At 43.5% G+C, this 21,669-nt stretch overlaps 10 protein-coding genes across 10 annotated transcripts; 3 read left to right on the forward strand and 7 right to left on the reverse strand.

The window, feature by feature from the left end:
- Window positions 1–82: 82 nt before the first annotated feature.
- PICMEDRAFT_14557 (hypothetical protein) lies at window positions 83–2,249 on the reverse strand. The gene has a single exon (XM_019160431.1). It carries the CDS (start codon window positions 2,204–2,206, stop codon window positions 194–196), a length of 2,013 nt encoding a protein of 670 aa, XP_019020181.1. The 5' UTR covers window positions 2,207–2,249; the 3' UTR covers window positions 83–193.
- A 162-nt stretch (window positions 2,250–2,411) lies between these two features.
- Window positions 2,412–5,095, reverse strand: PICMEDRAFT_14558 (hypothetical protein). Its single transcript, XM_019160432.1, has one exon. It carries the CDS (start codon window positions 5,060–5,062, stop codon window positions 2,486–2,488), a length of 2,577 nt encoding a protein of 858 aa, XP_019020182.1. The 5' UTR covers window positions 5,063–5,095; the 3' UTR covers window positions 2,412–2,485.
- Window positions 5,096–5,353: 258 nt separating this feature from the next.
- PICMEDRAFT_70646 (hypothetical protein) lies at window positions 5,354–9,535 on the forward strand (the record flags this gene model as incomplete). The annotated part of the gene is made up of 1 exon (XM_019163694.1): window positions 5,354–9,535. One exon carries the CDS (start codon window positions 5,354–5,356, stop codon window positions 9,533–9,535), a length of 4,182 nt encoding a protein of 1,393 aa, XP_019020183.1.
- PICMEDRAFT_14559 (hypothetical protein) lies at window positions 9,316–10,775 on the reverse strand. The gene has a single exon (XM_019160433.1). The coding sequence runs from the start codon at window positions 10,725–10,727 to the stop codon at window positions 9,675–9,677; it is 1,053 nt and encodes a 350-aa protein (XP_019020184.1). The 5' UTR covers window positions 10,728–10,775; the 3' UTR covers window positions 9,316–9,674.
- Window positions 10,776–11,428: 653 nt separating this feature from the next.
- PICMEDRAFT_70648 (hypothetical protein) lies at window positions 11,429–12,829 on the forward strand (the record flags this gene model as incomplete). The annotated part of the gene is made up of 1 exon (XM_019163695.1): window positions 11,429–12,829. One exon carries the CDS (start codon window positions 11,429–11,431, stop codon window positions 12,827–12,829), a length of 1,401 nt encoding a protein of 466 aa, XP_019020185.1.
- Window positions 12,830–12,995: 166 nt separating this feature from the next.
- Window positions 12,996–13,982, reverse strand: PICMEDRAFT_70649 (hypothetical protein; the record flags this gene model as incomplete). The annotated part of the gene is made up of 1 exon (XM_019163696.1): window positions 12,996–13,982. One exon carries the CDS (start codon window positions 13,980–13,982, stop codon window positions 12,996–12,998), a length of 987 nt encoding a protein of 328 aa, XP_019020186.1.
- Window positions 13,983–14,917: 935 nt separating this feature from the next.
- On the reverse strand, window positions 14,918–17,209 carry PICMEDRAFT_70650 (hypothetical protein; the record flags this gene model as incomplete). Its single annotated transcript, XM_019163697.1, has 1 exon — window positions 14,918–17,209. One exon carries the CDS (start codon window positions 17,207–17,209, stop codon window positions 14,918–14,920), a length of 2,292 nt encoding a protein of 763 aa, XP_019020187.1.
- A 305-nt stretch (window positions 17,210–17,514) lies between these two features.
- On the forward strand, window positions 17,515–19,626 carry PICMEDRAFT_70651 (hypothetical protein; the record flags this gene model as incomplete). Its single annotated transcript, XM_019163698.1, has 1 exon — window positions 17,515–19,626. The coding sequence occupies one exon, from the start codon at window positions 17,515–17,517 to the stop codon at window positions 19,624–19,626; it is 2,112 nt and encodes a 703-aa protein (XP_019020188.1).
- Window positions 19,627–19,903: 277 nt separating this feature from the next.
- PICMEDRAFT_25514 (hypothetical protein) lies at window positions 19,904–20,119 on the reverse strand (the record flags this gene model as incomplete). Its single annotated transcript, XM_019162397.1, has 1 exon — window positions 19,904–20,119. A coding segment is annotated over one exon (216 nt), but the record flags the coding sequence as incomplete, so codon positions are not given.
- Window positions 20,120–20,800: 681 nt separating this feature from the next.
- Window positions 20,801–21,448, reverse strand: PICMEDRAFT_30099 (hypothetical protein; the record flags this gene model as incomplete). The annotated part of the gene is made up of 1 exon (XM_019162628.1): window positions 20,801–21,448. One exon carries the CDS (start codon window positions 21,446–21,448, stop codon window positions 20,801–20,803), a length of 648 nt encoding a protein of 215 aa, XP_019020190.1.
- Window positions 21,449–21,669: the final 221 nt, after the last annotated feature.

Below are 21,669 nucleotides of genomic sequence, written 5' to 3' on the forward strand. Positions count from 1 at the left end.
GCCCAAGAAGTTTTTCCGGAAAAAAGGCTAGCAATAATCAGCAGCACGTGACGCGGCCACCGACTATTTTGGTGAACTTAACCTGACATATGACAGACTATATTATACGTGAACTCAAATATATTGACACATGAGTATAACTAAATACCTTTATGTAAAGGGCCAATACACTTCTACTAGCAACGATAACTATTTACTCGATCAGAGATCTTTGCATCAGTAGCACACAATCTCCGCCTCTTTCTGGATTTAGGCCATATGTGTAGAAAATGCCGTCAGCAGACACAACAAGAATATGCACAGCTTTCTTTTTCGAAAAACGACTGTTGCTCCTACTGTTGCCTCGGCTTCCGTTACTAAGGCCGCTGACTCCACTATTCAGACTGTGCGTACTTGAGCTATCATCATGAAGAGTATGTCCTGTATGAGACTGGATTGATAGTTCGTCATTCGCATCTATAGAACTGTCGACATTAAGTTCAATCACGCCAACAATGGACATGTTCTCTTTGCTCGTAGGAACCTTGAAAGATGCAAAGTGCCTGTTCGGCTCCAAGATTGAAGAAAATCTAGGAGGTAGATACGTTCCCATTTTCTCTGCGGCTTTCCGTCCTAGGCTTTGAGAAGTTCGACGAAACATTCTTGCCACAGATCGTCGATTGCTGTCTACTATTGGTTGAGCTTTGCCGGAGGTGCTTCCTCCAGAAGAAGAAGAAAAGATAGAGATCGCTCCCGATTGTGTATTGTTAGTCAATTCCGATGGTAAAGGACGTAAAACATCGACGTTCTCAAAGTCTTCTTCTGTTCCTCTCATAGTCTTTCCAACTGCAGCACTCTCTACCACATTATCATCAACATTATTAACCAACTCGTGCCTTCCTTCTCCTTCTTCTTCGTCTTCGTCTTCGTCTTCTTCATCATCGTCGTCGTCGTCATCTGATGAATCAATGTCGTCTTCAGAATCCGAGTGTATTCCTAACCTTTGAAAGTCTGCAACATCTACTTCTGTTTGATCTTCATCATTAGTGAGCTCAAAGTCGTCTACAGTATCCATCTCAGCTTGGTGGTTTTTCAATCTATCTAGTTCGTTTTGTCTGGTAACTTCCAGATTTCGATCATTTTCATTTTTTCTTTGATTGAGCCATCCAGAAGATCTTGTACTCTTGACAACAGTATTCTTAGCCTCCTCCTCACCGAGACGGAAAACATGAACTGTCCCTGTTGCACTGCTGGCAACCAAAAACATATTCCTTGGACTGAATGCAAGTGAATATATTTTAGTATTATATGTACCCCTACGGAATTGATACAGTTTCACTCCTCTCTCAACAGAAAAAACGCGTACAATTGTTCCCTTATCACTTGCAGTGGCAAGTAAAGTTCCGTCTTGGCTGAACGCCATAGTTGATAACTGAGTTTTGTGCGCATCAATAACTGTGATCGGCTGCAATGATTTGCAATCAAAAATTATAACATCACCATTGCGTATGCTTTGTGTAACACTAGTATCATGTAAGCCAGCTAAATCGTCATGGGAATTTACGCCAGTATTTGGCAAATGTGAAGCATTTGAAGCGGATGGGTGTTGTCCATTGATCCCAGTAACATCGACCCCCGGCCCATTTGGAACACTGTTTGAACCATTCAGTTTAGTTACCTTTTGTGGCGAAGGGTATGCGAGATAATTGTTATCTGAATTTATACTCAATGCCACTAACCCCATTGGGTTCGGCGGAATTTCCACTGTATGCAATAATCTCATATTGGTAATATCATAAATGTAAATGATTTCTTCGAGAAGTACAATGAGTCTCTCCCGGTTCATCCGTATAGAAAGAATTGAAGTTGGAAAAGTTAACTCACATATTGTAGTATGGCGTTTGGTGTTTATGATTTTTAGCCGACGTGGAGACAGAGAGGCTTGCTCACCAGTACCAACGATAGCGAGCAAGGAAGAGCAAAAAAGCATTTCAACAATGCCTATAGGTCCATCCAAATGTTCATAGCATTGAGTAAATGGATCGCAGTTGTAAACCCTGAACCCATTCTCATAACCGACAGAAATGCATGAATAATCCTGATTGAAATTGGCAAAGTTTAGACCCGTGATGTTTTCGCTAGGCTCAGACGGCGCAAGCTTAACTGACATCATTGTCGAATCGTTCTGCATTGAATACACTGAAGAATCTTCCATGTTCTGTTGCATTTTCAGATGTGTTTCCTACTTTGATATACTTGGTGACGGGATCTCCAATTGGAAGCAGACAGGCAGCAACACCGACTAAAAGCCGGCTCCAAGCTTGTTTCTTGATAAAATAAAAACATGGCGCTCCTCACAATTTTTATTTTTCCCATACAAATGCTACCCCACAATATTCATTATCAACTTGGCTACTACAATTTTATAATAGACTTCTATTAAGAAATATAAATTCTGTATAAATGTATTTAAACATACTTCATTGTCTACTTACTTTACATATAATCAGGCCCAAGGATTCCCGTCATCCTGCCAGGTCTTTCTAGCAACGGTAGTAGGCATGCTTAGCTCCCTGAAAAGATCACTGGTTTCCTTTCCTCCACGTTCGGTTGCATGTTCTTCGTTAGTAGTGGAGTCTATATTTGCAACATTAGTACCAGGATTACTCCACACGCTATTTTCAGTATTCGGGGCTGCTGCGTTTTCCCTGTCACCAAAAAGTATATTTCCACCTATATCGTCTTCGGAGAGCTGTCCATTTTCTTTTCCTCCTTCTTCTTCTTCTTCTTCATGATCGTTTTCAGTTTCGTAATCCTTATTGTCGTGGTTGTTCCAATTTCCTTCACTGTACTCGTGTTCCTCGTTGCTTTCATCTACAATTGTTTCTAACTCATCTCTCATATCTAAAGGAATGTTCGGCTGATAAGCTATTAATTTTCGGTTATCAACATGTTTAAAATCCGCACCATACTGGTGCAATAGCTGTACCAATCGAGGTAGAGTAACGGGAAAAGCCTGTCCACAATTCATTTCCAGGTATGTATCGCCTTTGTAGAACATTCCTTTGGCCGTAACTTCATCCCCTTCATTGTGAGAATTTTCTTTCAGCCATTTCTTCAACGTTTTAGAGAATTTTTTTTCATCAACTTCGTAGTGGTAATTCCGTATACATTGAACCATTGTTGAAGAAGCAATAACCTCAAACTTGTTAATTATATCCTGTAATCCCTCTAAGTCTCCGATTCCTGTCATAACCTGAAGCCATTCGGCCAATTCAACTATAGGTTGTAACGAATACTGGCCAATTTTGAACAATGGATTCAAATAATAAGCAGAATCCATAGGATTTCTCTTATCTCCCTCATATCGACAAACATTTGTTAAATATCCGTTTGGCTTAGCAACGACATTATCTGGAAAACCATCCTCTTTCCAAGTTGATAGTGTGGAAGAGTCAGCATCTTCTGCAATAAAAGGTTGTAGATTGTTGGCACGGAGCCAGTCTTGGATATAAGATAAATTTAAACGAATTTCCATAGCCTTGACTCTTGAGCAATATTTTTTAGTAGACACCACTTTGTTGAATAGATGGCTTCCGATGTAATAGAGAACGGCACTGAGACATTGTTGCTTTATTGTATCATTAATGTAAAAGAGTTCTAAAACATAAAGTAAAGCACCAAGAGTTTGAATCACTCTCAAAGGTGAGGGTTTCATCTGCTCGGAATATGATGGTGGGTATAACATATCAATTATCTCCTCATAAGAGGTCTTTTTGTTGCTTTTTGACTTGTTTTTAAATATTCTCCAATCGTTCTTGTAGATCACTTCGAAATCTGGGACACTGTTGTATTCTAGGATACATGGCTCCAACAGCGGCTCCAATCTGGCATCAAGAGTGAACGCCAATTTTGATATAAGTGACTGAAGACACGAGATGATTTCTTGCAAGATTGAAGGATATTTTGTTAAGAAGTTGCACGCGCTATCACGAATCAAGAAATAGTATAGATGATTCAGGGCAGAAATCCAATACCCAATGGTAACAATATCTACAGCAGGTGGATCTGGTGTTTTATCTTTCTCTTTCTTTTTCATTTTCTCCCTTTCTTTCTTCTCTTTTTGGCCAAAGAATTGAACCACACCACTTTTAGTGTCGGTAATGTTCCTAATTCTTGTAAGATATAAATCAATCAAATTCTTAACCAGTCCCTCACTCTGGAGTTTGTGTTCTGCATATCGTAAACACTGAAATATGACGGATGAAGGATATAAGGGCTTGGTATGATATTTCCCAGGCAGTTTAAAAACGTAATCCATTATTCCACGAATGCTGTCATCGGTGAACTTAAAATACTGTTTGCTTTGCACAATGTTGAAATTGAAGGTCATTTTATCAAAGTTCTCATCTAACATAATATCTTCATCATCCACAAAGTTGCCATCACGATTTTTCTCACCAAGTGACAATTTGCTCAAGTCGGTTGCTGAAAGGTTATAATTATTTTCAGTTGGAAGAAGTACATCACTTTTGTAAAAATCGGATCCATGGGTAGCATCTTGGGTTAATTTATTTTTCATATACCCGTGAATTTTGTAGTACTCGTAAGATTTTGAGTTTGGCTTCACCAGATCCATGGCGTTTTTCATGCTTTTACCCACTCTCTTCATAGGATCAGCATTGAAGGATATCAACCTTTCTATTAAGTCTTCGTAGTCAAGATGGGTTGCCCACATCACAGGAGTCCATCCCACTAAGTTATCTGGTTCGTTACAATCGACATTGAAAGTTAGCAATAACTCTACGCACTCTTTGTTGTGAAAGCAAATGGAGTAGATTAACGGAGTCAAGCCTTTACTGTCAACTGTGTTCAGAAGTTTTTTGTTTTCTGTTAAGAGTTCTTTAATTGTGTATACATCGTTAGTGGTACATGCAAGGCATAGCTCTACTATTGGTTTCACTGTGTCTTTGTTGTCCGCCAGTAATTTCAGGGCTTTTTGCGCTGCTAGGACTTGGGAGTAAGTGATATCCTTTGTAGAAAGAAACGACGCTGCCGCTCCCAAAGTACTCCATGGATCCATGGTTCACGAATAATCAATTGATGTGAATATTTATGGCTAAAGCTTAACTATTTACTAGAGGTAACAATAACTAAAAAGCCTTACAAACAGTGTACACAAAATACTCAAACGATGGTGGAGGCTTCTCCCGATGCCGTAGTGACGAAATTTCGCGGACCAGTTACGGTAGCATGAATTTGACAAGCCGTAAAGGAGGTGCTGTTTGAGAGGACAAAAAGTGCTAACGTCGGCTGCAGATACTTTATGTTCAATCACTCGTACATTATTTTGAGAAAAGATTACGAAAAAGCAATGTCTGAGCTACAGACACAGCATTATGTGGAGCAAACAATTTCTCCGAATAAACAATTTGATCAAAGATTAAGCTCTAGAATCTCAACGCAACCGCAGAGTCCTACAAAGTCACGTCGTCAGCCAAATGACAAACGTCTTCGGCAAGATTTAGAGTCTGGAAGTTGCAATTCTTTACTACGTCCCGAATTCTCTTTATCTAAATTGCAGTGGCTTAGTCTCACAAAAATAACCGATCAAATATATTCTTCCTCATCTCTTTCTGAGAATGGAGATCCGCAATTATTGGCCATAAGTGATGAATATATTGCTGTGGTGACCTCTAAATGCTACGCTTTACTATTCAGCTTTCAGCAGGTACTTTTATTGAAAGTCAAGTGGGCAAATATTACGCCTTCTACAAGAATAACGGCTCTCGCCTTATCAATAGATTCTACTTACTTAGCAATGGGTAACTCTGATGGCGCAATTAATTTGTATGATCTGAAAAAGGCTGATCCAATAATCACAATTACACCAACTACTGCTCATGAACTTCAGTTTGACGGGTCACATCATCATATTGCACATTTGAAGGGTTCCGCTATTCGATTTATATCTTTCATTGGATCAAGACATACAGGTTTCGTCTCTTCAGATGATACAGGAATCACAATATTTCATAATGGAGGACGATCTCTGATTGGCTATTCATGCAGGTCAAAAATAGTTTTTGGTAGATATGATCTTGCCAACATCATGACGGGAAAAGTAAACTATTCTAACACGGTCTTGGATTTTCATCTACTTCCGATTGGCTCTAAAAAATCACTGGCAGATGAAATGAGTTTGATTTCTATGATCACTCCTCACTCGATGGTGGTTTTATCGCTTAACTCAGAGCTCAAAACTCATATCAAAATGAAAAAGCCTAAAATCTCCGACCAAAGCCTTGGCATGTCCGGTTGCGTTTCATGGTTTCCCGCAACTGTCGGTGACTTTGGACGGCATGAAAATTCCCCTATGCTTGCATATGCATGGTCAAATATACTTGGTGTCCTCGAAATAAAAGCAGAGAATAACACTAATGAAGAAGGGGAACAAACTGTCATTCTCAATGTTACGTCCAAAAAAGAGACGAAATATTCAGAAACTATTGTCTGCTTACGATGGCTCAACTACAGAGTTTTGGTTGCACTTACGAGGTCACAGAAATTGATTTTTTATGATTCGAGCAGTCTCGTCATATTGAAAGAGGTAGATCTGATGTACAAACAAATGAAAAGCACTCCAATTTTTCCTCACAATAGCATTGGGCTCATTCAAAAGAGCTTTTTTGGTTCATTTTTTACTTTGAAATCCAGCATTTTTATTTTTCAGCATAGGGAAATTGCTGTTGCCAATATATCAAACTGGGCAGATGTTTTATTGAATCTTCTCGAAAAGGGAAAGTACATTGAAGCGTTGAAGGAATCGAAAAGGCAGTATCAAGGTGGTGAGGATAATCCGCTACTAAATTTACCTGACGACGATGAAGCACGACATTCAATTATGAAAGAGTATCTGATTCAGATATTTCGTTCTTCACTGAAGTATATTTTCACCGAACAGTCTTCTTCAGATAACAGCTTGGATCGTTATCGAGAGATTACACTCTTATTAATTCAAACCTGCCTAACGATAAATGCACCATCTGAAATGTATGATTTAATTTATGAGAAATTGCTTGATTATCGTCTGGATAGTGTCTTTTTTCAAGTGCTTGAAAACTTCATATTTTCGTCGGAAATTGTCACTTTTTCACCCACAATTCTAAAAGCAATGGTTGTACACTATATCGAAGAAAAGGATACGAATACTTTAGAGCGGTTGATTTGCTTGCTAGATATTCAGCAGCTTGATATTGACCTAACTGTTACTCTGTGTAAACAATACCACTTAAATGAGACTTTAGCTTACATTTGGACCACTCTTCTGCACGATATATTTACCCCGTTGATAGAGGCTGTCTTGAGAATAAAAACATTTAATGAGAAGGAAAATGTATTATCTGATGCAGAAAAAGAGGAAATTGTCAACGATATTGGATATGTGTATCCATATATTTCATATACATTGACAGGGCGTCAGTATCCTACCGATAAGTTGTTTCCATATACTTATAGTCTCTCCGCAAAGTTGAATGTTTACTATTTCCTATTCAATGGATCAACTATTTCGTGGCCATTGGGCTCTGCTAAAATCCACACTGTTGATGATTATAAAGCTGAGCCAGCTTTTCCTTATTTGAGTCTACTTTTGAAATATGATAGTGAAAGTATGCTTTCATGTCTTAATGAGGCATTTGAGGATGATTTGTTAAATGATAATGAGATGGTGGGGTCAGGTTCAACAATTGACGATAAATATCAATTGAGAGTAAGCAGGCAATACATCATTGATGTTCTACTAGGAGTTTTTCATGATAACGACTCAAGTTTTTCTTTGGCTGACAATATAAGATTAGCCGTTTTCATAACCAGAAATTATCCCAAATATCTGCAGTTTATTAGGATAGCAGATAGTATATCTGACGAAATGATTGCAATTCTTTGCAAGGCAGGAACTAGCAAGAAAAATATAAATATAACCACAGAACTAGTTCAAGATTGTGAATTGGGGCTTCAGTCTTTACTTTCAGTTTACAAACCTTTAGATATTGACTACGTTCTTCTTCAGGTCAAGAAAGCTGGGTTTTATCAAGTCTTACTGTATCTTTACCAATCTGAGGAAAGATATATGGATGTATTAGAATTGTGGGTAGATTTGCAAAACATGAAAAAGATTGAGCCTGAAAAAACTGGAAACATAGAGCTTTTCAAACCGATATCCGAAATTTTGAAAGATGCTATGAAAGCTTCGAAAGGCTCGAATAGGGCAGAAATTGTCCAAATTTTGAGTTCTAACTTCGAGCTATTTGTCAAGTCTGATCCGAAAAGCTTGGCTTCGGTAGTCTGTGAGTTTTGCCCAGAGCTAAACTCCGACGTTGTCAATTTTGAGGACAACCATATCAAATTTGATTATTTAAGAGAAATTTTCAACACCCGTGATGAAGGTGGAGGCAAGAAGAACAAATTACTAGGAGCAGGCCTTAGATATGAATATCTTAAAAGTTTGATCAGCCAAAGGAGAATGAATGTTTCAGATATCAGTCAATCAGATGCTGTGTTGCAAGCTCAAATTTATGATGATCCAATTAGTGAGAAAAGTTTCATGGATAATCGTATCGAGCATTTTGTTCTCAGTCTGGATAATTTGAGTACTGATATTGTTGACCTTTTGAAATCCGATGAATCTAATGAGTTCGAAGTTTTGATAAAGTGGTACGTCGTTAAATATCAATACGGAAATGCCATTGATTCAGTTTGTGAAATTCTGGAAAGATCCAGCAATGAGATGGAATTAAAAGGCTATTCGAAGCAACAAGAAACTAAAGTATGGAGATGTATCAACAAGGTTTTTTCTGTACTATCTACCAAAGACCCCACTTTGACTAAAAAACTGGAAGATAGTTTAGCTTTGAGAGAAACGCTAATACTTCAAATTATCGAAGCTTCTGTCAGTATATTGACAAAACTTACCAACGCCTCTTCAAAAGAGAGTAGAGTAGAGCACAAGGTTGTTGACACTTTCAAAAGAGTAGTTCAATCAATATTTACATACGTCATTAATGTAAGCAGTGAAGATTCCAGCTCATTCAACAAAATATTCAAAAAGTTCTTGGATGACTCTGCTATCCACCAGACAAAGCTAGGGGACGTTAAAATGGTTTTGAGAGAAATTTTCATATCTTTCTGTAATGATCAACAAATATTAACAATTATTCAGATACTGGTTGATAACGATATTTTTGACAATCTGATGGTCTTGGAATCTTTGAAAATTCAAGGTTGGTCCCCAAAAAATATAGAGTGTGAAGCTTGTGGTAGGAAAATTTGGGGAGGGAAAATTGGAAACTCCGTTTACGAATCTTGGAGAGATCATAAATTGAAGAATTTTAGAAGTGAGAAAATTAATGAGAACAATGAAGGCATAAGTCAAATAGATAAGTTGAACGAACTCTATGTATTTCAGTGTCGTCATACGTATCATCGCAAATGTCTAGAGAATATGGGAATGATAAAGGATAGGGACAAAGAATGTATATTATGTAGGCAAAACTAGAGTAGTTGATATATTTTACAAGGCTAAGACTAAATAAATAAATATAGAACTATAGAAAATGGAAATAGAGAAATAGAGAGAGAGGAAAATAGGGAAGTAGGAGGACCACAAGTTGAATGCTGAAGTTAGAGGCACTCAGTCATTTTGTTTCATCCATCCAGTCCAAAGTATATCTAATGCCTTGCTCTAACCCAACCTTGGGTTTATATCCTAAAATGGTCTTCGCTTTCGTGATATTGTGATATCTATATGCACAAACAATCTTCACTCTAAATGGGGTCAAGCCTGGTTCTTTGCCGACAATTTTAGAGAAAAACTCAGACAAGTAAGCCACACAAATGGCAACTGGTCTGTTCAAAACGATGTTGTACTTGTCAACGTGGCCATCGGCCTTCCACACGGTTCTGGCAAGGGTCCAGAAATACGAAGGAGTGTCGTTCGTGACAAAAAACTTTTCACCACCAACAGATGATACAGTCGTAGGGTCCAATATTTTCTTAGCAGCCAAAACATGGGCGTCTGCGACGTTACCGGCATAACTCCAATCAAACAAGTTGTTGTTATCACCAACCTGGAACTTTGTCTGACCTCTTTCTAAGACTTGTCTCAAACCAGGCACAAGCTGTCTGTCACCAGGACCAAAGATGCCCGCTGGTCTCAACGCCACAGTATAGAACTCCTCCTCAGGCGAATTTGCTTTCAAAACCATTTCTTCTGCAATTGCCTTGGTTTCGTTATATCCGTCCATTGGAACCTCAGGTATAGGCCATGTCTCATCTGCATTGTGCACATCGTTACCGTTGAATATAACACCAGCTGAGGAAGTATATACTAATGCCTTGATTCCTGTTTCCTTGCAGCACTTGATGAGGTTTGCCGTACCGCGGACATTGACCTTCTCGTAGAGCTCTTGACCAAGACCATGGATTGGGGACGCAGAATGGACCACGGCTGATGGCTTCGAGGATTCAATCGCCTTCTTTACGTCGTCTTCAGACGTGAGGTCGCCAACATGCACCGCTATTTGCTTAGGGTCAAATGTGAAATATTTGGAGATTTTATCGGGCAATGGACGAATATCGAAAACGTGTATCTTTGGACGTGGAGATTCTTCCCAAAATTGTTGAATCAGGTGAAGTCCAAGAAACCCTGAACCACCAATTAGGAGCACAGATTCTAGTGGAGTTGCCATTGTGCTTGCGGGTCTTCGTTATATCTTTACAGAAGTGCTATTGTCCAAGGAAGGGAGATAGATGTCCCTTCGTTTAAACGTCTGAATGCACCCCAAACAAGCTGGGTGTGTCGTTCCGATCGGCCATATTTTCTCGTTCGCTGCCGTATAATTCTTCACATCACAGAAATACGGATGTTTAAATCGAGCTGTGACAGGGTGTCTACATGTTTACATGTTTACATGTTTCACACTTGAGGTGCTATTCTATCTCACATACAGGTTCTAACCATCTGCGTGTTTCAGAGACTTGTCTCCACACGTCGAAAGAACGGGGCAAGTCAAGGCACCGTCGAAAGAAGAGAGTTAACAAATTAGAATGAAGCGGATGACAGTGAGAGCCAGGGAACAGTAAAGGCAGCCCTATTCCGTGTCACACACCTAGACTTTGCTGATGCCGGCCCATTCACTGGCTAACGAGAGTCCCTAGCCCAGTAGCTATGTCTCTAGCAGAGATGAGGTTAGTTGCTCCCTGCCTTGTAAAAAGATGGAAATCCGCCAAAAACGACGATCGGCCGTCTTGTACTTTTTTTTCAGCTGATTGTGACTCTTCTTTCCAATTTCCGGTCTCCAGATGCAGATAACGGGGTAGGATGTTATTCGGTTGGGGAAGTTAAAAAACAGAAGGAAGCTTTACAGATACAATCAAGACAAACACCATAATGTCAGCAGACCAACCAGCAGAACAAAGACTTTGGGGCGGAAGATTCACCGGGGCAAGCGATCCCTTGATGGATCTATACAATGCATCCTTACCATACGACAAGAAAATGTATGCACAGGATTTGGAGGGTACTCGGGTCTATACCATGGGCTTGGAGAAGCTTGGATTGATAACAGCAGAAGAGCTTAAGGAAATCCACAGAGGTCTTGAAATTATCAAGGAAGAGTGGAAATCTGGTAAGTTCGTCGAGAAGCAAGGTGACGAGGACATTCATACCGCCAATGAGAGAAGATTGGGCGAGTTGATTGGCAAAAACATCTCCGGTAAGGTCCATACCGGTAGGTCCAGAAACGACCAGGTTGCGACAGATATGAGATTGTATGTCAGAGACGAGTTGAAGAAGCTGGCAGGATATTTGAAGTCATTGATTGAAACGATGATCAAGAGAGCCGAGAAGGAAATAAACTTCTTGATGCCGGGCTACACTCATCTCCAGAGAGCGCAGCCAATCAGATGGTCCCACTGGATCAGCATGTATGCTACGTACTTCACTGAGGATTACAAGAGGTTGAACCAGATCATTGAAAGATTGAACGTCTCTCCGTTGGGTTGTGGTGCATTGGCTGGTCACCCATATGGTATCGACAGGGAATTCTTGGCAAAGGAACTTAATTTCAACGGAGTCATAGGTAATTCTCTAGCAGCTGTTTCTGACAGAGACTTTGTTGTCGAAACCATGTTCTGGTCATCTCTTTTCATGAACCACATTTCTAGATTTTCTGAAGACTTGATCATCTACTCAAGCGGTGAATTTGGCTTCATTCAGTTGGCAGATGCTTACTCCACTGGTTCTTCCTTAATGCCACAGAAAAAAAACCCAGATTCTTTGGAATTGTTGAGGGGTAAGTCCGGTAGAGTCTTTGGTAGTCTTGCAGGTTTCATGATGTCATTGAAATCCATTCCTTCCACCTACAACAAGGACATGCAGGAAGACAAAGAGCCATTGTTCGACGCAATGCTAACTGTAGAGCACTCCATTTTGATTGCAACCGGTGTGATTTCGACCTTGGCTCCGAAGAGTGAAAGAATGGAAGCGTCTTTAAGCATGGACATGCTTGCAACAGATCTAGCTGATTACTTAGTTAGGAAAGGTGTTCCATTCAGAGAAACTCATCACATCTCTGGTGAGTGTGTGAGAGCGGCAGAAGAAAACAGTCTGTCAGGTATTGACCAATTATCAATGGAACAATTCAAAACGATTGATAGCAGATTTGAAGATGATGTTTTCAAGACTTTCAACTTCGAGCAGTCGGTCGAAAGAAGAGACGCTACCGGTGGTACTGCAAAGTCAGCCGTGATAAAACAATTAAATGCTTTGAAAGATACTCTTGGTAACTGAATAGATATGTAACGCCATGGTAGCTTATTTACCTTTGGCATTCATTTTTACTGGCCGTTAGTAATTTATTACATTATAAATGAAAGTAAACTTGATTAGAAATTTCAAATCAAAAAATTACTGGGAGTTGGATGGAAACTAAATGGCTTACATATTGAAGGCCTAATCAGTTTTCTATTACATTTAGGTCAACTTCTAGATTAGTAGGAGAAGAAACGATGTACACTACCGATGGGCGTCGAAGATCCAGAGCTTCTGCTTCTCCCACAGTGTAGCTAGAGCCACTAGATGGTGTCTTCATAATGCAAGTGCTTTCGTCATCAAAAAATTCTACTGAAAGTGAAGGATTGTGATCGTCATTCTTTGCTTTCGTCCCAGAATAACTATCTGTAAAAATATGCTCTGCGTCTTCAAGGTGATTTTCAATCGCAAGAGGTTTAGGGGGTAGATTCAGAGTTGCATATGAGAGATTGTTTTCATTCAACCCTGAATCGATTGTTGCCAGAGGTGTTGTTGTTAAGGAATCGACAGAAATAGAATTGCTTGATATTGAAGGACTGCGGTGGTGTGATGGACCCTTCATCGACCAAGAAGATGCTCTTTTCAACAAGGGGGAGCTCAAAGGAATAGTCTCTGAGGTTTTGTCGGAATCTCCATTGCTGTTGTTGTTAATGTTGCTGCTACCTGTGATGTATTCTTGGGTTTTACCAAATGTCCGATCTTGCATAGTAACTGGAGAGAGGGAAGAGATGGAAAGCCGTTTGGAATTCCGCCTTTTCTGTGTCAAAATTATATTAGAGTGTCTTCTAGAGGGATACGGAATACTAGGATAGGAATTTGCCGTCGGAGACGAAGAAGATGATGAGGACAGTGGAGGTTCGGTGAGAAGACGTTTTGAACTCGATGGGAAATACATGCTAGGCTTATGTATTGTTGATTTAGGAGATAGATCTGCGGGTACCACATGTTGAGGTTCGGCAAGAAATGCCGGGGGCTGATCTAACTGTTCTAGTTCATCGTTGCTATCACTCCCACTTCCCCCAAGCTCCATTTCCCCACTTCTCGGCGTGCCTTCTGAGTGCTTCTGGCCACGGCTAGAAGCTAAGGGGAACGTGAAACTGTTCAACTTGCTAAAGGTTTCGGAGTCTTCCATTATGGTCTAGCACTGGCTTGCCCCATGTAACACTGGTGAAGCGCAGCGTGAAGTGCAATTAAACCTGTCAACGATTAAATCACGTACAGCAACAGCAACATTTTGCAAACCATAGAAATCAGAAGGTTTTTAAGAGATTTTACATGCATCTTGTTTGTCGAAAAGCCAAAATTCGATTATAGGACGGCAGAACATCGCCAGCATTGAATGCTAATTAGCCGAAAAGCACCATAAATTGGCCATTGATCCACAATAGAGTCCACAGATCTTTTCTTTTGCCTAATGAACACAGAAGGTAAAACAATAGCAGTCCTTTGGCAGAAAATGGGAGAGGCATGAAGCAGAGTCCGGGATTCTAGATCGAGACATTAGGTCCGAAGGCATCAATCCACGTGACCAGGCCGTCGGAGGTAAATCGGTAAGTCGGCTTTACCCGGGCTACTATGGAATAAAACGGGGCAAAGGCTACAGGCGTAACCAACTACAGTTTGGTTAAATCCAGTTTCAGTCAGTGATATACAAGTTTGGATATCTGTCATAAAAGAGTACTCAGAATGGTGCACAGCAAACTATTAGTCATCATTTAAAACTGGAAAAAACCGCACACTAGCAGCCTACAGCAAAGACCCATTGGAAAAGATAGGCGAAGTGGGCGAAGTAGCACACCCTCCTGGACATGAACATCGCTTTATCCGTCTGTCTTGCTAATGGCCTGTTCAGCGCATAAAAGTATATCTTCCACCTTTAGGCTGCTGCTATTACGAAGTAATCAACACGCTAAATATAAAATAACGGATGCTATCTACAGGGAGAGGAATGCTCCAAGCCGAGGAACGTTCCTCCTTTTTATACTTTTTCTCGCGGAAGATCAGACGGCGGCCGCGACTGCAATCCGTGTCGTGCCCTCTTGAGGGTTTCTCTGTCCCGATCGCAGGTCAGAGGTGGTCTAGGTCGGGGTTTGTCGGCTGCGGAGCAGTGTTGGGTACTCCGATGATGTCCCTGTTCGGTTCAGGCTTCCTCCACAATTCATTCAATATTAAGTCGGCTACGTCTGCATCGTCAAAGTATTGGATGTGGGAGTAGACGGCATTGATCATGTCGATGTCAAACATACCCTGTGGAAGCACGTAGTCTACTCGGCCGTTTTTGTTCAGTCCGAACATAAGGTCTTTGACCAAATCGCTGGTCTCTATGATGCTTTCTTTACCGTTAAAGAGGTTTGCCGTGGAGAGACTCCCCTGCCATGTCGCGGTGTTTTCTACGATGGTTCGGACAACCTTGTTTGACAGGATGTCTGACGAGGATTTAGACATGTCTTTAATTTTCGAGGTGATGATGTTCTCTTCGTTGATGGGCCTGATGTTCTTGGGCTTCACCCTCGACATAGAAGTGTGGATCAAGGGCTCGAGCCTGTAAGCCACGAGGTCTGTGGCGTAGAAGATGTTGTACAAGTTGTTGACCTTGGGATAGACTGCAGTTCCGGCGCTCTCGCTCCCGAGTTTGTAGTCGGTCTTGTCACTCTTGCTCCTGAATGATCTGGGATACACATTTTTCCTTTCAAGAAACTTGAATACCCCGTTAGGAGACCCTAACGAGAAAAAGTTCTCCACATCGAACTTGAGATGTTCCTTGGCGTTGAAGCCGGCGCCGGTGGGAATTTTGTCTGGCTGTCTAGACAAAATGTCCAACACAATGGACGATCCAAGGGAATGTCCAATAAGAGATACCTTACCTTTGAAGTTTGGATGATTGGCGAGATATTTGTCATATATTTGATTTGCAGATTTTGTCACGCATTCAAGAATCTCTTCCTTAAACTTCGGCTCGTAAAATAGAAGAATGTCGAGAAGCGCATCAGCAGTTAAGTTTCTCAATGGTGTCACGGCATCGATGTTCAAATTGGATAACTTAGGCAACCTGTATTCTCCGTCCTTTCCATATTCGTTATACAGGTAGTTCAAGCCGAAATCGATACTGTATCTCCAAACAATAGGAAGTATTTGTGTCTTGCAGTTTTTAAATCTAGCATCGTTTCCAATTTTCTCCTCACCATACGCAAGAGGAGCAAACTGGTGTGATTTTTTAACGAATTCTGTCTTTAGCAGCTGGCGCATATGATTACAATCGTGAGCAAAGTTCACCGATGCGTATTTGGAGCTCAAGAACTGGCCAATCCCATGGACGCAAAGAATGAGGTGTTCCACCTCTCTATCCTGGCTGTTTTCGGTGATCACACTTGCATTTGAGAAATCGTTCTCCATGGATTTCTGGAATTTGTGATTAGTCTCAGAAGAGGAGTTCTTAAATCCTTCACTGATATCTTCTTCCATTTTTGTATCCTTTTCAGCCAGTTCTTGCATAGTGCCGAACTTACTGTCCGCTTCAGATTTTTTATCTATGTCAGAGGATGATTTTCCTCTCTTGTTTTGATTCTCGTTGCTCTGGTTCATCTTCTCTTCGTATCCTCTTGTTATTGTATATAAACCAAAGACGGAATTTGAATAACCAGCCAAGTTTTCAAGTATAAATTGTGGTAGTAATTGTCCCTTGTTCACCAATAATGCGAGGTTGTCTGACTTAAACTGCAAAATCTTTGGCGCATCTGATAAATCATCGAATTCGTGAAATGGCCATCTTCTTTTCATACCGTTCTTCAGCTTACTCTCATAAATGTCCTTCTCTGATTTCAATTGAATAGGCGGTATCTGGTGCTTCTCTCCCTTTTCCAACTCTTTACCGAGAAAGTGATCCGGGCGATATTTTCTGTAGTTTTCCTCGACTTGCTCACTTAGCAAATCTGGAAGGGGTTGGTTCTCATCTAAAAACCAGATACCTCTTCTAATTTCATATGTCGGGCCAATCCAGTAAGTAGGCTTAATTGTTTTGGTAACCAAATCAGCACTGAAAAGACCATCCTCATTTACGTTCACATGTCTGTATTTAGACGTTTCCTTATTGGTTTCTTTCGAAAGCTTATAAAATGAGTCCTCTAGACGCTTAGAATCTTCTCTGGTAAACGGAAGAAATTTTGCAGGTCTCTTCACAAGCTTGTAGTTGGGATGGTATGGTTTTGTGTTCGGGATATCCGTCGCATAGAACCACCTAACTCGTGTAGGTTTCGCCTGGGTTGTCACGGTGAAAGAGGCGGAGGAGCTGTAGCTTCTGGCGCCAAGGAATACTGATTTTTTCAGTATTCCATACTGCAACATTAACCCCTTAGCCAGCATTAAACTGTGTCACTGGATAGCAAATAGGGGGATTTGCGGTTATTCTCTGGTGTTTCCCAGCCCTTCAAACACGTTCTTTTTGGCAACTCTCGAGAGTGCCCAAATTAATGATGAGAGAGGTCGGAAGTTTATTTTGCTGATACGGGCTTGGTGCTCGAAAGAAAAAAATAACCGAGGACTATGTGGAACCCCGGGTCCTATTTTCTTTCTGAGCTTCTGTCAATAACACAGCTACAGAACAAGAGGTATAAAACGTGGATATACTCTCCATCCAGAGGTAAAGGTACATCACATAGCGAGGAAAGATGTCAGAAGACGTGCTGAAGAAGTATGGGAAGGGAGCTGCCCTGATGATGAAGATGGGATACGTCCAGGGGACGGGATTGGGTGAGAACGGTCAAGGGATTGTGGAGCCAATATTGCCATCGATATACAAGCGTGGAGAGGGAATAAAGGTGAATGGTACGAGTAAGAAAAACACTATGCAGTCAAGGGTGGTAGATGATTGGGACAGTGGTAGTGACAGTGAGACTAATGATGATAGTGATAGTGAAGCTGATGTTGAAAAATCGAAAGTCCCGCTCGGGTTCAAAAAGAGTGGGCTCTACCAATCTGAATACGATATGCCGGAGCTCTCTGACCTTGTAAGGAGGCTTCGAGAGCTGAGTGTAGAAGTACCATTTGAGCTCATTGAGTGGGTTGAGTCTATGGACCCGGATGATGTGAATTCACCAGTTGATTTAGAGTTGAGAAAGACGTTATGGGATATATTGAAGAATGTTCAGGCGGATATTCCGAAAATCAAGTACTTAAATTTTGAAATAAATAATATTGAACAGTTCAATGAAAAATGCAAGCTAGATCTTGAGATTCTACACAGGTGCTACACAGATATATCTATGAAAAACATCAAGTTGAAATTCAACAACACAGTAGTGAAGGATATATTAGGTATTGAAAGGATAGAAGAAGCTAGTATTGAAGCGAAATTTGCCGTATTGAAGTTAGTGGCATCGAAGATTATGAATTGGTGGGAAAGACAGGTTAAGAAATGTAATTTCCAGGACATATCTAAGTTTGGTGAGTTACTCGACTACGCGTCGGCATATATAGAGCTTTCAGATAAGATTGGGGTCGACAAGACGATAATGAGGGATGACATTGATGAAGATGGAGAGAAGGTGGTAAGTATTAAGTTCTCTATTATTGGGTCTGTTATATTGAAGCCATTATTTTTGAAATTGGGAGATTTTTATAGTGAATGGATGGTTGAGAATGTCAATCTAGGAGTTGGTATATTTGAGGAGTTACGAGAGTCTCAGCTTTTGGAGCCTGGCATTTTCGAATTTGTGGTCTTCGAGAGGATGATAGTTCCGCAGCTAGTACAAGCGATTGAGGAATGGGATTTGACGAAAATGGCATCTACATCGAAGGTCTCTGAGGATGAAGCACGGGGTTTTTCGGCAAGTATTCTTGAGTGGTTGAAAATATATCCGAAATCTTGTGATGTTATCAAGCAGCAAGTGATAACCAAGTACTGCGTGTGGATAATGGGTTCCGTTGGGGATAGGGACTTGACGTTCATTGATCTCAAGAGGATCGGACTCTACTACTGGCTAGATGTGTTTCAGGACGAGAAGTACAATGAGCAGGTTGACAAGGCGTTGCTTTGTTTCTGTGTTGGCGGGTTGAGGAAAGGAAGCCCATTACAAGATTTCAAGAGGTGGCAGTCTGAGACAAGCGGTGACGGTCCGGGAGACGGTCATGACGGTGCAGGCCACCGTTTTTTCTCCGAAGAGGTTTTGTCGAAGATTGCACTGTTTACGAGACGGATGATCAATCTGAAGTTAGACGAGTACAACGATGTGGTGTACAACGAGATTGCGCTTCCCTTTTTGGCGAGTTATCTGGTGTTGTACCAGCGGGAGGATACGAAGCGGGAGGGGTATCTACGACAGTTTGTGCGGACGTGCTCTGTGCTGGGGATGTTAGACGACGACCGGTGTGGGTTCAGCTGTATTATTGAGGCTTTGCGGGGCTGTTACGAGCTTGAAGAGGGTGGGGTGGAGGCGGAGTTCAAGCTGGAGGAGCTTGCTGCGGCGTGCGAAGGCCGGGAGGAGGACTGGCGGGCGGTTGTGGCCAGGGCCCGGAGGAGCAGCAGCGACGCCAGCGGGGGGGCTGGCGGAGGGGTTAGTGTTGAGTTTGCGGAGAGCGTTGGGCGGAAGAGCATCAAGGAGATAGTGTTTGAGCGGCTGGAGGCTGCGGGGGTGAGCATTGTCCCCTGCGGAGAGAAGCAGGGGAAGCAGCTGTACGTGGTGAACGGGCGGCGACGGGTGTACTTTGAGAACAAGGTTGTGTTTGAGGAGGACGGGTTCCCGCTACGGGTGGAGGAGGTTGTGGAGGGCGACGGCTCCTGAGGAGGGCGGCGGCCCGTGAGAAGTGGTAGTGGTGTACTGTTATAATGTGGTAATGTAGACAGGCTATATACAGGCCAGGGCGGGTGCCATGGGGCCAGGTGGCTGGCTATTTTTTGGAGAAGTCGTCGATCTTCTTCTGAGCCTCGCCGTAGATGTCGTAGGCGAGCCTGGCGACGTTGTCCTTGATCTCGCGGGCCTCCTGCGCCGCGTCCTGGACGGACTCGATGATGTCGTTGTTCATCACGGCCTGGTCGACCGCTCTCTCGGTCTGCACCACCTCTCTCTCGACCGCGTCCTCGTCTCTCAGCTCCTCCGAGTACACCTCCGGGTACTTTCTGAAGCAGTCCTGCATGTTCTTGAACTTGTCGATGCACTCGATGCCCTTCGGCTCCTGCGACGAGTACACGAAGCACGAGAACGCGGCCTTGAAGTCCTCGCCGCAGGGCCCGTGCGCCATTCCGCCGAGGCAGGGGCACTCCCAGTTGATTTCGCCCGTCTCCTCGTTGAAGGCGCCCTCTCTCTGCGCCTCGGCCTCGAGGTCGCCCGCGGCGCCTTCGCTGCCTGCGCCCGCCTCGCCGGGCTCCTCCACCACCTCGACCACCTCGACCACCTCCACGGGCTCTTCAACGATCTCGACAACCTCTATTTCCGGCTCGCCGCTGGCGCCTGCCTCGCCCACTGCTGCCGGCGACTCGTTTTTCACTGTCGCTCTGCCCATAAAGTAGTAGTACATGGCGGCAGACGTGGCGGCGCATGCGGAGACGGTGGCCAGCGGCACGTAGCTGGCGGCGCCCGCAGCGCCGGCGGAGCCGGCTCTGCTCGAGAGGCGGCGGAGCGGGGCCCGGCGGAAGGCGCCGGGGACGCTCCGGCGGACTGTGGCGGCGACGTGTCTGAGCATGGTTGTGTTCACTGGATAGATGGGGATGAAGTGGGTGGCGAAGAAACGCTGGCGGCTCATAGGCACGCAGAAGGGGCAACATCGAGGCCTGGGAGAAACATGTTCCCTTTTCAGGCCCGTTGCCTCGTTGCCTCGTTGCCCCGTCGCCTTTCGCTGCGCTCTGCGCTTCGCGCTCTGCGCTTCGCGCTCCTCGCCGCTGGGTTGCTTACTAAACACTGCTATACCCGGCTACACCGCTACAGCGCGGGCTCACGTCCGAGTGAGCGAGCGAGCCCGTTACATAAGCACGCAACACGAGTTGGTCTTCTTGGCCTGCTTGTAAAAGGTCTTGGACGAGTAGGTGAGGGCCTCGGACTTGTCGACAAGCGCGTCGAGCTTCTCCCCCCGCTGGAGCACGTTTTCGATCGACTGCTGGAGAATGATCTTGGTCTCGTCGAGCTCCTGCTGCACCTTCATGAGGGCGTCGGCCTCGTGCGGGTTCTGGTACTTGGCGAGGTAGCCGGCGAGCTCGGGGAAGACAGAGGCTCCGGACGGGGCCGGCTCCCCCCGCTGGGCAGCGGCGGCAGCCGCGGCAGCAAGCTGGGTGGTGTGGGCCAGCGAGTGCTGCGAGAGAAAGTCCTCGCACACCTTGTTGAGAAGCGTGTAGGCTGGGCGGATCGGGTAGGCCTTGTCGGTGATGAGGACGCCGGCCACGCCCTCGGGACGCACGTACACGTGGCCCACGTACTCGCCCTCCTCGATCGACTGTCTCTGGTCGGGCTTGGTGCGCTCCGCTATGGTCTGCGCAAAGAAGGTCATGAACTGGCCCACAGAGCTTCTCTGGAAGAAGGAGAAGGACGAGAGGTCCTTCTCCTCGCAGATGCACGCGGTCTTGCTGCCGTCGTCGCCGGCGGGCTTCACCACGCCGATGTAGTAGATCTTCATTGCTGTCTGTGTGTGCCTGTGTGTGCTTGGCTCCCGCTGCCCTCGGCCCGCCCTCCTCGCTAAACAACACATGGCGCCGTCCCCGCCCCCGTCCCGTCTTCTCGTCCCGTCTTGTCTTGTCTCGTCTCGTCTGCCCGCACGCGCCGCCGGCCTCCCAGCCTCCCGCCAGCGGCGGCGCCGCTGCACGTCGGGAAAAGACTTCACCAGCAAGGCACGCTGCG

The sequence above is a fragment of the Pichia membranifaciens genome, assembly GCF_001661235.1.
Source record: "Pichia membranifaciens NRRL Y-2026 unplaced genomic scaffold PICMEscaffold_1, whole genome shotgun sequence".
Lineage (NCBI taxonomy): Eukaryota > Fungi > Ascomycota > Pichiomycetes > Pichiales > Pichiaceae > Pichia > Pichia membranifaciens.

What these genes read in the sequence shown, in the direction of transcription:
- PICMEDRAFT_14558 (XM_019160432.1), bottom strand. Translation starts at nt 5,062, where the DNA reads ATGGATCCATGGAGTACTTTGGGAGCGGCAGCGTCGTTTCTTTCTACA.
- PICMEDRAFT_14557 (XM_019160431.1), bottom strand. Translation starts at nt 2,206, where the DNA reads ATGCAACAGAACATGGAAGATTCTTCAGTGTATTCAATGCAGAACGAT.
- PICMEDRAFT_14559 (XM_019160433.1), bottom strand. Translation starts at nt 10,727, where the DNA reads ATGGCAACTCCACTAGAATCTGTGCTCCTAATTGGTGGTTCAGGGTTT.